Source organism: Lampetra planeri, chromosome 23 (assembly GCF_965212315.1).
Source record: "Lampetra planeri chromosome 23, kcLamPlan1.2.h2, whole genome shotgun sequence".
In the NCBI taxonomy this organism is placed as follows: Eukaryota; Metazoa; Chordata; class Hyperoartia; order Petromyzontiformes; family Petromyzontidae; genus Lampetra; species Lampetra planeri.
In genome coordinates, this window is record NC_136129.1 from 5,056,254 (window position 1) to 5,072,096 (window position 15,843).

The 15,843-nt window shown below is 47.2% G+C and overlaps 1 protein-coding gene across 1 annotated transcript; it reads right to left on the reverse strand.

Moving 5' to 3' along the window:
• Positions 1-2,462: 2,462 nt before the first annotated feature.
• On the reverse strand, positions 2,463-10,555 carry LOC144726287 (solute carrier family 66 member 3-like). Its single transcript, XM_078604847.1, has 7 exons — positions 10,302-10,555; positions 9,141-9,223; positions 8,161-8,233; positions 6,256-6,313; positions 4,855-4,975; positions 3,872-3,913; positions 2,463-3,131 (listed from the first exon to the last, which is right to left on the reverse strand). Exons 1-7 carry the CDS (start codon positions 10,439-10,441, stop codon positions 3,043-3,045), a joined length of 606 nt encoding a protein of 201 aa, XP_078460973.1. The 5' UTR covers positions 10,442-10,555; the 3' UTR covers positions 2,463-3,042.
• Positions 10,556-15,843: the final 5,288 nt, after the last annotated feature.

A 15,843-nucleotide genomic window follows, 5' to 3' on the forward strand; every position in this document is an offset into this window, starting at 1 on the left:
GCATACTTGTTATAAATGTACAGTTGAATGTCCAAAATATTTCCGTAACATAAATGAAACTTGCGTGGAAAAGGTTACAAACGAAATACAGTTCAGGTACCGTTGGTTCCATGGCAAGCGCCTAAGCCTCACTTGTTCTCGTCAGTGTGTTCATCCCATCAATTCTTATCTCTGCTCTTTGTTAGTCTCGCAATTACATGTATGTTCAATGTTATGATCAATGTAGGAAAGTAGATTTATCGTACTTCTCACCTTCAACCCGCACGGCGTGGGGAAACCCTCATCCAGCAGTGGCTTTACAGCTGTGACGCAACGTGTACATCATCAACACCACCCACAATTTCAAATTCCTGTTTTTTTTTTTACACAACCTATCGGTCCAACGGCTTTCCTTCTGGGAGTTGCATCATTTCAGCAGCATTAAGTACCTGTTCTTGACAAGCAAAACTCCGGAGAGATTTCGACATTAAGTGTCTCAGCAGCAAAGTCCAGGCTTACTTGAATCGTTGCTGGTGAACTGCCATGTTACAGGCAAGGGTTTACCTGTTAGATTTAGGGTCTTAGTTGGACCCAAAATTAAATAATACAAACTCTTAGGTTTTTTCGGTAAAGTCACGTATGTAAAAAAATAGTAATAAAATAAAATGAAAGCAACCACATTTTCATTTATTATTTTATTACTATTTTTTTACCAACGTGACTTTACCGAGAAAACCTAAGAGTATGAATCCTTGCAGTCACGAAAGCTTCAAATCTAGAATTAAATAATACAAAGCATACCAATAATGTGCATGCTTGTTGAATGTAGGTCACGAATGACAAAATAATTCAACACGTTCTTCAATGACACACTGACCTTAAAAGGGGAAATATATACTCGGCGACGTTTCGGGCAATGACCCTTCTTCGTAGCACATGAAACGGAGTATCACCAAAAACTTTTAAGTTAACAAAATAGCTCAGTTTCGATTTCGTGTCGTTTCCCCCCACCACCACGATCCTCTAAGTTAAAGGAGCGCAAGACGGTGGAGAGCTCAGATGGGAGTTTCAATGCCTGAGATCGGCCGGCAGGGGGCGCGAGATTGATGAGTCGAGGCGTGAGCTTCGTGGCGGCCGTTGCATGCATTTGGACGTAGCAATGAGATCCCGGCTCGTGTTGCCTGCAGCAGACGCGAGACGGATTGATCGGTCGTTCTGCAAAAGTTAGGAGCTGCTGATATAATCACCATCTTTTCAGGGAATTCAACTTTTGGCTCGGGTTGTGTTGAATGCACCGTATTTCGGAACATTTTAAAGGTAAATGTCCTGGATCAAGGCAGTCTGCGATTTCTGAAAATGTCTGGCACAGTGTTCGACCTCCAAAGCCTTTGTGAATTTCAAGATTTTATACCAAGGTTTAAAATGTTCTGACTTGATGATCTGGACAAATGGCAGGGCTACCTGAGACGTAGGTTGGGGCCTATGAGCGGCAGGCGGGGCCATCGTTTAACAAGAGCGAGGCTATTTGTCGAGTCGGCCGGGCTAGTGCTTGAGTGGGCGTGGTTATGTCAACAATGGGCGGGGCTGAAGGAGGCAGTAAGAGCTCACCACATTTCCCAGTTGAGCCTCCCAGAAATTAGCATAATATTCCATCGTCTGTTTTTATCATGTTAGTTCTAAATCCTTTCACAAAGTGTGCCTTGAGCCCATGATTATCAATACGTATGTCTAGCCAATCCCATATCTTCTCTAATCCCAATGTCATGTGTACTTTGAGCCCATAAAAGCACTTCTGCACTTACAAAATTTCTGTTGTCACAACAATTGCCAATTCTTCAAACATGGTTCCAGCACATTATTTTTAGAAAAGTTAAAAAATACTTTATTCACGTGCATTTTAAAAGGGACATTTGTAACAGGTACACATCATGGATAGGTCACAAAAATATCGGGACACGATGTTTTACAATGGAGTGCACACTGGAAGGAAAAGACAGATCCGTTAAGGATGTCAAGAGAAAGATTTGGAATGTTACTTGGGGGTCAGTCACTGGCAGCACATGGCTTTGCTCTCATTGTATGGAATGTATTAATACTGGTAGGAACCTCCTGGTTACACCAGCCCACAGGGGATTATTGTGTCCGTCCGTCGTGCAGAGAGGGGCTGGGTGGGGCTGGGTAGGGGGTGGGAGGGGTAGGGTGGGGGGTAGGAGGGGTAGGGAGGGGCTGGGTGGGGAGGGGCTGGTCACCCCGTGGTGCCCTTCTAAAACTCAACGTTTAACCTACTCACGCCGGCTTGTGCCCGCCCTCAGTCATATTTGCGGAATACACCACGCCGCCGTTGACCCTGGTCATTGACCGAGCAACCCAACGTTCCTACCAGCTCCCTCCGCAGGAATGTATTATTTATGCTTCGATCTAACCTCAGTGGGCTATTGCGCAGTTATAAATGTAGACATTTGCAGTCCTTTTCGTCAATCCACTGCTGGGTAAGGGTCTCCCCCACCAATGGGTAAATGAGGGTTATTTGGTCATACCTCAACAAGGATGGCCAGTGCAAATTGGTGAACAGAGGGAAGGCATGGACGTGGGAGAAAATAAGTACAGTACAACAATTGGATTTCCTGCACTGGCCTCTGCTGCCCAACACGTCGGCCCACAGCCTACACAACACGCTGCCGCGCACGATGGTCGTCCTTCCGCGCGCCACACAGGCTCAACTCTGCAAAGCTCGTGAGATCCGATTAATTTGGGCGCATTCCTGGGCGATTTGGTAAGAGGTGAGCACAGGGTGATCCGTTTATAGATACCCCACTAATATAGATACCCCACTAATACACTTATAAAACCTTTCAACCCTCCCCTCTAATATAAAAAGCGATCGCTTTCACAATACAATATATTCAATCACCTGTTGACAAGACAGCAAGGCTGTCAATGTAAATCAGTGGGGTACGGACGAGTGGATCATCCTCCACAGTATACGCCACTTTCAGATTTGGTTGGCGGTTTTTGGAGTGTGAGAGGCGGTGGAGCGTGAGATGCGGTGCTCCCGAGGGTCGTCTACTCGAGCTTGTGCTTGTTGCGGAGGCGAATGATGGTGCACAGAACCCAGAAGTTGAGCAGCAGCATGAGCGTGAATCTCAGCAGCACTGCGTCAAGCGGCAGCCAAAAAGAAACAACATTGCAACAAGGCCAGCTATTATTTTTAAAAGTTATATCACGTAAAAAATATATATGAACATGAAAACAGGTGCATTTTGAGGAGCGATGGTATATTTCGTGCTGCTTGATTTGCTTATTCTAACTTTGCTAGTTTTAAGGTTAAAGTGTCCAATTTTTAGCGTTTTTTCACGAAATATTTAATTTCGATTTAAAGATTTCGTGACTGCAGGGATTCATATTCTTGGTTCTTTCGGTAAAGTCACGTAGAAGGAAAATAATAAAATAAAAATAATACAATAAAACGTCGTGAGAATTTTATTGTTTTATTTTTATTCTTTTATTATTTCCCTTCTACGTGACTTTACCGAAAGAACCAAGAAATATTTAATGATTGTAAGTAATAAGTGATATACGTCACTTTGTCAAATCATTGTTGGATTAAAGCCTTCCCATGCCATGCCAATCATGGGGTTGGTTGACCATACTACACCAGCTCGTCATTGCAGTTTGGTGGAGGGGCCCAAGGCCCTGTTCAGATTTTGCTCGCCACTCATGTTAGCGGTGGCTGTAATTGAAAATGAACGCAGCTGGACAGGTTCAGAGTGCAGGGTGGCGCAGTGGTGAATGTTTATATTTGTTCAAATATACTTTCTTTTGCTGCTGTAAGACCAGTGGAACTGCTTAAATTTAGAAGAAGAAAAAAAAAGGATAAGCATCAAACACTTACCGGCAAAGTCTTGAGTCGTCATGAATGTTGTGAAAATTCTGGCTGTGAAGTCAAGCACAGGCAGACACCCACATGAAAAAATGCACAAAAGGTACAAAGACTCCCCATATAGCCTTTAGCTGACTTAAGGCAAGTGCTGTTAGCGAGCACATATGAAGGCCGGAACGGCACACGAGGGCGTGGGTAGCCAACGCCACGCTCGGCTGCCTTTATCACCCCAGTGGCGATGTTTACACACCGCACCAGGTACCCATTTGAAGCCGTGTCAACCTATGGGAGGCCCAGGACCGCTTCAGATAATCGTCACTGACGTCGACCGTAAGCGGGAATCCAATTCGGGTCGCCGGGTTTGTCGCTAAGCACACTAACCACTCCACTACCCTTCCCCTCAAATTCAAACACACACAGCTTCAGTGAAAACGAGCAATAACTGACTGAATGTTGAAATTCAGTCCCCACCTTAGCAATTTGATAAATTGTTATGATTCAGTAATCATGAGATTCGATAATCAGTTTGTCTTGATTTTGCAACCTCGTTCGGACATATCGCTTCTTGTTTGTTCCATGTCGTTTGTACAATTGTGTCAACGTCTGCTGAAACGTAACAGTACTGAATATAATTAGCATTAAATGTGCTTTTTTGTAATTCTCCATTCTCACGTAAAATTTCGTTCTGCTCTTAATTTTCCTAAACCCAGCCGCGAGAATAAAAAAATGTGCTGTCCGTCTGTCACGAGATGACAGAGCGGGGTGGAAAAGTGCTGTCCTATAAAGTGCATCCCAGAGGCACAATGGAAGGAACTCCGGTATCCGCTCCCGTGGGCCGTTCTCCAAAAACAAAGGGCCTCACTGCTTTGCGAAAGTTCCGAATGGATACTTCGTGACGTGACGCGACACTGATGGCGAAATTCGGATAAAATTGGGGGGAAAAAGTATTTCAAAATGTAGAATAAGGGTCGCATGTGTCAGAGGGCTGTGCACACCTGCACTTGTGTACACGGCCATTGCCCAGGTAGCGGCGCTGAGCTGCCCCGAGTCCTGGCTCTTCCAGAGGCTTCCGAGCTGAGCCAGTTTACTGCTGACACCTACCATGGTGCAACAAGCCTGCGCGCACACACACACACTCGTTTTAGATTAAAAACAAATTTCTTTAGAAATGTTTTTTGTGTTGTTTTGTGCTTTCCCCGCAAATTAACACGGTCGGCTACATACGGTGCGAAAGAAATTCAATATACTGTACATCAAGGCCGTAGCCATGGAATCAACATTGGGGGGGACCAAATCTTCCAGGGGTTCTGGGGGTTCCCCCCCAGAAAAAAAATCTAAATTTATAAACGAATTTCCTGCCTAAAATATAAAAAAATGCAATAACACATAGGATGGACTTTTTTTTTACAATAATGTCTAATAGTGTATTGTATTACATTGCTCTGTTTTTTCTTTTTTTACCTTGTTTCATTGTATATAAGGGCAGAGATTAGGGATTAATAAAGTACAACCATAACCACAATCATATGAACAGAAATCTATTTTATAGTAATATATCGGGGGGGGGGGGGGTGAGGTGTCCCTCCCAATATATTATAATTACGGCCTTTATATACATACACGTACGTGCTAATCTATATGAACGGATACATTACAAGACAAAGCTCCCTCCCCATAGCAGTAACAGACTGTTGGGGCAACTGCTGATCGTGAGCAGCTATGAAGGCCAGCCCGCCCTTGGCTACGCCTCTTTTCCCGATCCTTCGGGAGGGTCCAGGACCCACCTCACAGTGTTCCTCAACCCTGGTCCCCCCCCCCCACCTTTTCGCACATCCGGTCACGTGCCCCTCCCTGTTTACCCAGCCTCTCCCCAGGTATGGCCATACGGTGCCAGGTAGAGGCTCCGCCCCTACAGTATCACTCACATGGTACTGTCTCTACATAACGGTCCCCACATCAATGACACTCCACATACACTAGTACATCAGAGGTCGCAACCGGGTACCCGATACCCTACCCGATACCCGGCTACCCGTACACGGCCGGGTACGGGTACCCGTTTGCGACCCTGGTGCGGCCGGGTACGGGTAGGCCGTGAGTCACTGGTGAGTAACTGTCACTCATTTCCCAACGTCTTGTGAATCTTCTCACAATTCAGGTTCCTAGAATCAACCCACCCGCGCCTGCAACATGGCTTCATCCCAGAGGTCGCAATCAGGTACCCGTTTGCGATCCTGGTGCGGCCGGGTACGGGTGATGATTCAAAACCCGTTTGCGACCTCTGTAGTACATACATCTACACGAGCATACATATGCACATGCTTGCAAATGCACATGCATAAATATCCATGTCCAAACATTTAATTCACAGGAATGCAAATACAATCTTAACTCACCATGCAGATATCTATGATCCAGTCCTTTAGCGTTATGACCTTGATAGCGACCAGACATCTGACATGTGGTTAAAGAGCTCTGGATAAAGATGCACCGTCATATCATAAGTCATGACCATCAACTTCTCTCACGGTCCTGCGACAATAACAATTAGTCCAGCTCGTACAGATTTCTTTGCTCCATGTCTGTGGAGGACATCCTCCCAAGCATGTTCCCTCCTTTGGCTGCAAACCTATCATCAACTCGAACATTGGCCATCATCCTTTAAAACTAAACTAAACGTTTTATTTTACCAGTTAAGGCCCACTGACCTATATATAATTTTTTCAGACCTGGCCACAAATGAAAGCTCAACGAAGTGGCTTATGTGGAAATGTATCGCAGCCAAATACTCTAACCGCATGTTTCTAAATGTGGAAGGAAAAACCAGAGGATCCGGAGAAAAATCCACACGACCACAGGGAGAACATGCAGACTCCAAATATACAGGCATCTCAGGGTCAGGATCGAACCCACAGTCTGCTGTATACCAGGCAAGGTAGTTAACAACTTGTCACCGTGGTGCCCTTTGTTGCAAGGTGTTCTGCCAGAGGCCACGTGCATTTCTACACGGTCAATACGATACCTCTAACTGGCGTTACTCTCTAATCCACACGTGTTCCTCTTCCTGCCACGCGGTGTGATCCCAAGCGACAAGGTCGCCGACCCGAGCTTCTCGTGCGTCAGCTTCCACAGTCTGGAACTCGTCATCGAATGACTCGAGGCGTTTGGCGCTCGGCTTGTCGCGACCCCCCGTATTCAAGCATCGCCTAAAAACGAAAACTCTTCCGAGGCCATCTCCTTCATCACGTAGCCGAGCAGCGGAGACGGAGGCCTCCACGCTCGGGCGACGTCTGCTCCGGTTTACGTTGCTGCTCTCAACGATGGCACCTGACAAGCAAATCTGAAATTTATTATCATCGCCCTGGGTGCGAATCCCTCGGTTGGCACCCTTGATTCAACTATGACTTCAAGGATAGCAAATGAATTGTCTCAATCCAGCTGTTCGTGGCTGCACAACAAAAACACGAAACATTTGGCGACACTGCATTGGTATCGGTGGATAAGCAAGAATCGCAAAAAAATCAACACATTCGTCATTAACAAAACAATAAAAATGACACTTTGCATTATTCACTTATTAGAGGCTACACAGCTCCCAGTGCTGTAATAGATGTTGCTTTGAAGGCCCTATGGTGTAAAGTGCAGTCTCCAATCCAAATCAAATCAACGTCTATAGCCTATTTTTGTGTAGAAGGGCTACTGCCAGAAACATCACCTATTCTATACTTTGCCTTTAAAGGCCACAGGGTTATCGGACACATTGTTGTCGATCGAACAATGTATCCGATTTGCTAAATATGTGCAAGTTAGAAATTGCTTCATTATCATCAACGAATGTGTTAAGTTTTGTTTTGTCATACCTGCTGGACAGTGTGTTATGATGAATTTCGATATTTATTTTCCCAAGTGGGCATCTGTTGAGCAGTAGTAGTGCATAACAATGTTGTGCAGCCTTCTGAGCTGGATTAAACCTATGACCAAATCACCCTCAATGCATCTGATCTCATAAGATCTCGGAAGATTAGTTGGATACGAGCCTGGATAATGCTTGGATGGGCTACCACGACGCATAAAGCAGGTTGATATAGAATGTGGGGGCAACTTTGTGGGCATCAGAGGGCAACTGCTGCAACATCGATCGTTGTACTGTACTCTGACTCCCATGTTCATGCTCCCCACCGTCATCCATATGTACACTGACCAGCATGGTGAAGGACAGTCAAATAACATCCGTAACACGCGTGGCACGGGGAGGCCTTCATCCGGCAGTGGACTGGCAAAAGGGCTGTGCATGAGGATACAAGGTGGCGTAGAAAATGATGCTGAGTCCCAGGTTTCCATTGTAATACAGTATGAGCAGCAGCAACAGCAAATCTGTGGGGAGAAGATTTTGGAAGTGATTTGACAACTCACAAAATGTGCTACAGAGTGCGGCAATTACTCTTGAGATGTACCTATATACAGTTCTTTGTCATTCAACTAATGGGCGAAGGCCTCCCTACTCCACATTCAGGTCATGGGGGTTATTTGACCGTACTTCACGCTGGCCAGTGCGGGTTGTTGAAGGCCCGATGGCCTAGACATGGATGCATATACAGTACAATGGATGTTGCTCTTTCATGAATGGCCAGCATTGGGGTGTTAGGATAATTACGTGTGGGACGAACCCAGTATCCAGAGAAAATCCACCAAGCATACGAAGTGAGAACGCTGGACGGTCTGCAACAGATAGGTTCACAGACCCACTTGCTGTACTTGCATATTCTGGCCACCTCGCAGCCCAAATATCTACGCGATCCACCAATCCCTGCCTTCAAAGTGCTGGATCGCAGCTCGTGCCACCACGGGAGTGCGAGAGCGTGATGTAACGAGGACTTCAGTTCCACACTGCAAAGTGAAGTGTTATGTACCGAGGACTTGAGTTCCGTGTTGCAGAGTGAAGTGTGATGAATAAGGTCCTGACTTTCATACTACAGAGTGAAGTGTAATGTCATGAGGACTTGAGTTCCGTGTTGCAGAGTGAAGTGTGATGGAATAAGGACCTGACTTTCATACTGCAGAGTGAAATGTAATGTAATAAGGACGTGATTTTCGTACTGCAGTGAAGTGTATTGTCACGAGGATTTGAGTTTTGTACTGCATAGTGAAGTGTAATGTAATAAGGACCTGACTTCCGTGCTGCAGTGAAGTGTGATATTGTGATGAGGACTTGAGTTCTGTACTGCAGAGTGAGTTCTGTTTAATGGTTGTCGGGACTGAAGCAACTTCCCCCATCGCCCACCTTGGACCACAAGGATCGGGTACTCGAAGTAGGTGGGCGCCGGGTAGCCGTAGTACATCTGGTACGCGAGGAATATCACGAACCTGTGCGACATAACCACCATTCAATCGAAAGTGAAGTACATTTTTAAATCAACGTGCGTTCGTCTTGGCTCGTGTTTTTTTTATTGGAGAGCGGTGGTGCAGCGGTTGGCACACCGAGCATAAAAACTCAGCCAACCTGCGTTGGATTGGAGTTTGGATTAGGTGTGGAGTTAGTACTGTTGGGTCAAGGGTTAGGATAACGTTTAGGTTCAGTGTTAGGGTCAGTAACTTTAACAAGGTAAAGGGTTCGCGTCTATGTTATGCGTTCTGGTCAGGGTTATACCAGGGGTAGGTAGAGGCAAGGTTGCGGTAAAGGGTATATTCGAAATCCTAGATTAGGGTTAGTAGCAGCAACTATGGTCAAGGTTCGAGTTTAGAAAGATATATTGATTCTATGTTAACGTTATCAACGGGGATACAGTCAATCCAGGGGTTAGCGTTAGGGTAGTCAAGGGGGGGATGACAGCGTAACGTTGAAGCGCTCAGCCCCCCCATCCCCAATGCGCGGGGCCCGGGGCTATCGCCCGATTCGCTATACACTCGGGACGGCTCTGAGGGCAAGGTGGAGGGGATTAAGGTTTTTTTTTTGGGGGGGGGGGGGGGGCTCAGTGTTAGCACCAAGGTATAGGGATGAGGTTGTGAGATCTGGGATAGGTTTAGAGCAGGGGTTGGGAACCTCCGGCCCGCGGGCCGTATGAGACCCACGAAATCATTTGGTGTGGCCCTGCCAAGGCAACCGCAGGCGGGACTCAAAATTCACTAAATCTAGGAGCAAACCTGGAAAAGCAGTTGCGAGTAGCAGCAACATCCTCAATACCAGCTAACATCACACGCCTCGCCAAAGAGAAGCAGTTCCAGCCCCATCGCATTAGGGGCGAGTTAATTAAATATTTGACCAAATATCACAGGCAAATTTTGAAGTTGATCATTTTGCATGGCCCGCGAATGATGTTATACATATCCAAATGGCCCTTGACAGAAAAAAGGTTCCCTACCCCTGGACTTTAAGAGGCTCAGGTGGTGGTGGTAGTGGTGGTGGGGGGTGTCGGGGCGAGGTGTGTCACGCGTGTCTCGCTACCCGCCGAGTTCCAGCAGCAGGCTGGGCAGACTGAGCCCCCGTGAGCTTCTGCTATTGACGAGCAGCACCATCTGCGGCAGCTTGAGCACCATGCTGACCAGCAGCGTGCTGAAGTTCGCCGCGTCCAGCAACAAATCCATGCTCCCAATTAAAACGAGATACGATAACAACGACGACAATCACCGCGACACAAACCACGACGTTTAAAGGCTCCCCTCGCAATGGACGTGACCAAGCAGCGCCGTTTAGATACTCCGGACCGCGTTGGCAGTGGCGTCGCGTGATTGGCGGAGTCCGCGCGAGTGCCGCGCTTCTGATTGGCTCGCAGGGTGGCGGGGTAGGGGTGGGCGGGACGGAAAAAGGGGGCGGGGGCACGGTTCCGCCAATGGGAGATGGTCTTATCCCCCCCCTCCCACCCCCCTGCCGAGGGCGTTGCTTATGTGGTTTGGGGAATGCAAAAACGATCCTTTCAAATTCTTAGGTTTTTTCGGTAAAGTCAGGTAGGTAAAATAAAATTAATAAAAGTAAAATAAAAATAAAATAAAAATCACGACGTTTTGGAGGCAACACAAGCTTCCATCTTCAGGTGGAACCGTCACAGCACGCTTGCTGTATCAAGTAAATGAGAGATTCCAAGAGATACTACCCCGTATATATTGAAAGCGATGGGTATTACCTTGTTTTCTCGGCATCTCTTGAGGAAGGCCAGCGTCTCGAGAAGCTGTGACTTCTTGTCTCGTCTGTTAAAAACTCTAACAGATCGTTTCAAGGTGTAGGAGTGCACCAACGCGTCCATGTGCAACACGTGGTGAGATAACACTGGTCAACAAAAACTAATTCTGGCCTGGAATTTTGCAGCTGTTTTAGACTAATTTCAGGGTGCTGATTCCAAATCTGATCTCAGATTTGCTCTATCACATCTCATTTTTATGCTATCGGCATACCCCATTTTCATTGATTTTACCCGAAATTAACTCTGTTACTTATGATTGCAAGTCAGTGACTGCTTTAGTGTTAAATTATGGTGCTGTATTTTTAGAATAGTGTGTTTATAATATCATTTTATGTAGATATCCACATTTATTTAATATCTTTCTTCGGCAGTTTTTATTGAAAATGCAATGTTTTATATCTCAAAAACCTGATGTGATAGACAAAAACTGATGCCAGATTTGGAATCAGCACCCCAAAATTACCTTACAACCGTTGGAATACCTTATGCCAGAAAAAGTGTGTTGACCAGTGTATAATCTGATGCGACGCTTCAAGCACGTGGACACAAACTCCCCCACCTACCCCCTTGGAAGTATTACATCTGACACCGTGACGTGGAAGCGCGCTCCCCCCTCCCCTGCCCCCCAAAGCGTGGGGCCCGGGGCGCTCGCCCCGATTGGACGTAACCTGTTAACATCTGTGGTATAAAGAAGGGCGCATCTCTGCAATTGATTGCAAAACGCCACTGCTTCTGGAAAGGATCTTCAGTGCTGCTGCAACGATCTCCACTCCGTATGGAGCAAGTCGAGTAAGGGTTGTTTTTGGCCTACTCTTTCACGCTGGCCAGACGTCTCGGCATTATTTTGGGAGGCGGGGGGGGGGGGGTTACCCACACTTTACCCCACAACAGGCGACCTGCTGGGCGACTGTGTTTGTAACCCATTTATGCTGTTAGATTGGAAGATTTCAAAAATGTGCTTATTTGTTGCAACTTGCCACGTCCGGGGTGGAACGACCCGGCGACGTGTCCAGTGTGCTCGCTAGCCAGTTACACCAATGGCAGTATCGTGGAATTAATAAAAAAAAATATTTCAACAGGAGTGTGTAGCCCCTTTTTTGGGTGAAGTATGGTCAAATATCCCCATGGCTTGCAAAGCGTGGGGGGGGGGGAGGTTTTCATCCAGCAGTGGTATGCCCAAACAGGCGCTGTACCTGTACAATGTACAATTTATACGAGCCTGTGTGTATAGAGAGAGGCACGTTGTAACGCGAGCCTCAATGGCGAATTCCCCACGACGGGGAGCTGACACGCTTGCACGTTACTGAATGCATTTTTTTTACTTTAACCCGCGCACTGCTGCACAGTCGCGTCATTCATTGAGCAAATAACGAGCGCATTTAAACATTGGAGAAGATGGAAAAAGCTTTAATCAATTGCACTGCGAAAGAGCTCGTTATGCCCATAATGGACGCCAGCCATGTGGGATATTAACTGTTTCAAGAAAAGTAAAGCGCGCTTTGTGGCAGGACGAGCCGCAATTGACTTGGCGATGGAGATGCAAGCAAAGGGGGGAAAACGCGCACCTTGACATCAGCCGCACCTAGTTTACACAACAAAGGCTCATTCCTAACGGCGTGCTTCAGCCGCACCGACCCTCACAAAAATAATATTCAGGGCCTACCTTGGCTCCTCCCACCCTCAACCAGTATATATACAAATACTGTTTTCTTGGTATTTCTCTCACTTGATACAGCTATCGTGCTGTGACGGTTCCACCTGAAGACGGAAGCTTGTGTTGCCTCCGAAACGTCGTGATTTTTATTCTACTTTTATTAATTTTAATTTTTTACCTACGTGACTTTACCGAATAAACCTAAGAATATAAGCTCACGAGGATGGCCACCGAGGGGATGCAGCGTCTGGATCGGCTCGTGCGCAGGATCCAGACGGATCGTTCCATGGCAGGACCGCGAGAGATGGCAACTGCTTTTTGGAAGCCTTTATTCACCAGTGGATAGATCATGGCTGATTATATTAACGAGTATAGGGAGAGAACATCTTTGACACACATAGGTATTCAGCGAGGATTTTAGTGTCTTCTCTGGTCTGTGCGCTGCGAATGATGGTACAGACCTCTTATTCAGGGTATGGTTGACGGATCCCCAGAGATCACCGTGTCGGTAAGACTCCCAACCTGTAAGGGCTTGAGGTGGGCTTTCTCCAACTTGCAAAGAACACTCGTTTACAATAGAAATTTGCCAAACATCACAATAAGAGAACAGAGCACTGAGCTTGGCAACCGCTGAGACCCTGGGTTCGAATCCAGGAAACCGCACGTGATTAAACCAGGTTAGCTGGTGCAATGAGTTGATCGTCTCAGCCTGGTCACATTTGTATGTACTTTGGTGAAATTCCAGTTCTTAAAATTGAAGATATCGCTACGACCGTCGTGCTAAGAACATTGCTCGCAATGGCAGAGCTTGGTGGGAGAGTGCTGCCACCTATAGCATGGACCAGAGGTTAATACTGGTAGGAACCTCCTGGTTACACCAGCCCACAGGGGATTATTGTGTCCGTCCGTCGTGCTTTCCAGAAATGGGAGGGGTCGGGCTGGGTGGAGAGGGGAGGGGCTGGGTGGGGCTGGGTGGGGAGGGGCTGGGTGGGGGGTGGGAGGGGTGGGGCTGGGTGGGGAGGGGCTGGTGACCCCGTGGTGCCCTTATAAAACTCAACGTTTAACCTACTCACGCCGGCTTGTGGCTGCCCTCACAGTCGGGCATATTTGCGGAATACACCACGCCGCCGTTGACCCTGGCCATTGACCGAGCAGTCCGACGTTCCTACCAGCTCCCTCCGCAGGAGGAATGTGTTTGGAGGGATCCCAGAGGTAGCTCTGGGATATCCAATTCTGTGGATAAAACACGGAGGGTTGCCACCGCTGACCGACAGATAACCTATTGGATACTTGACATCTTAACATAAGGGACCGTCCATAAATGACGTCACGCACCTAGGGGGAGGGGGGGGGGTCAGACATTTGTGACGATGTGTGACGAGTGACGAGGGGGGGGTGTGAGAAATGTGACGTCACATCAAAATGCGCAACTTTAAATAAATATAGACAACACGTTCTATCTTCTTGGTTCTTTCGGTAAAGTCACGTAGAAGGGAAGTAATACAATAATAAAAATAAAACATAATAAAATAATTCTCACGACGTTTCGGCCACAACGCAAGCAGCCGTCCTCAGGTGACAGTGTCTGCTTAATTAAATATACGTTTTAATAAATGTCTTCTCCTACGACATCAGAGTGGAGCGCCACATTAAATACGCACTACAGTACAATGACAATAGTCTAAAGCGACTTGAAGCATGTTTTATTTTCAAAATAGAAATATGTTTTTTGGGGGGGGGGGGGGGCAGAGCTTTGTGACGTCATATTTGAGGTGGGGTTCTGACTATAATCACCCAGGAATGTCTGTCCTAAACGCTCGTGACGTCACTCCACATCGACCAGCCCCCCTAATTAATATTCATGAGCAGGTGACATCCTCCAAATGGACACCGACCCACCACTCCTCATTAATAATCATGAGCGGGTGACGTCACTCAATATGGAGAACTCCCCCCCCTCACTAATAATCAGGCGCAAGTGATGTCACTCCACATCGAACAGCCCCCCTCTTTAATAATCATGAGCAAGTGACGTCCTCCAAATGGACACCCCTCCCATTATCATTAGCTACTATAATGAGCCAAGAATGTCTGTGTGCAACGCTCGTGACGTCACTACACGTCTACCAGCCCCCCTCATTAATAGTCATGAGCAGGTGACGTCACTCAACATCGAACAGCCCCCCTCATCAATAATCATTAACAGGTGACGTCCTCCAAATGGACACTCTCCCCCCCTCCCCCCCATTAATAATAATTAGCGGCTGACGTCACTAAAGATGTGGGGCGAGGCGCTTGTTCTCTCTTCCTCGGAGTCAACTCACAACCCTCACTACAAAGGCAGAACCCCCACGTCACGCGATCTCCGTCACGCTGTTGAAACATCAAAGTAAAAAGGACGTCGTGATGAACAAGGGATTATAACCTTCAAATGAAATAGGTCTGTGTCACCGCGCCCTTACAAATTGCACACGAATGAATGCAATGATGAATGCAATGAATATATCACGTGGCGGTCTGCTGTTCGCTTACAAGTTTCACATTTACTGCAATACACCCGTCCTTGGACGAGCAAAAGGCGAGTTGTTATGGAGGGCATGAAGCGACATTCTTCTCATTGTACCGTCCGTATGCAGGACGAGACCCCACTGACCCTTGAAATTGCGATCGTTCCAGCGTCCTCGCTTTTGTGTTTAACCCCCGTGCGCTCTGCGCGGTAGAAGTTTGACCGGGACTTGTGACATTCCGCAGCGTAGGTGCGAGGTAGGAGACATTGGGGCACAGAAGCCATCCCGTCCCCCATCCCCTTACCTCCCCCCCATCCCCACCACCATCCACCCACCACCTCCTGTTCATCTCACAGTGACCTCTGTGCATAATACATTACTGAACCACAATACTTTGCTGATCTCGTCAAGCAGCATAAACAATCACGCGAACTCCGGTCATCCTCGCAGTGGCTTTTGGCTCGCCACCGAACAAAGACGGTCACTGCATCGCGCGCTTTTGGAAGCGCTTCTGCGGCCGTCTGGAACGCTCTACCTTCCGATATCAGGAAGCTACTGGAGCTATGCACTTTTAAATCCAGATTGAAAACGAATTTCTTTAGAACTGCTTTTTGTGTTTGGTTTGTGTGTCCTTTCCCCGCGCGCCTC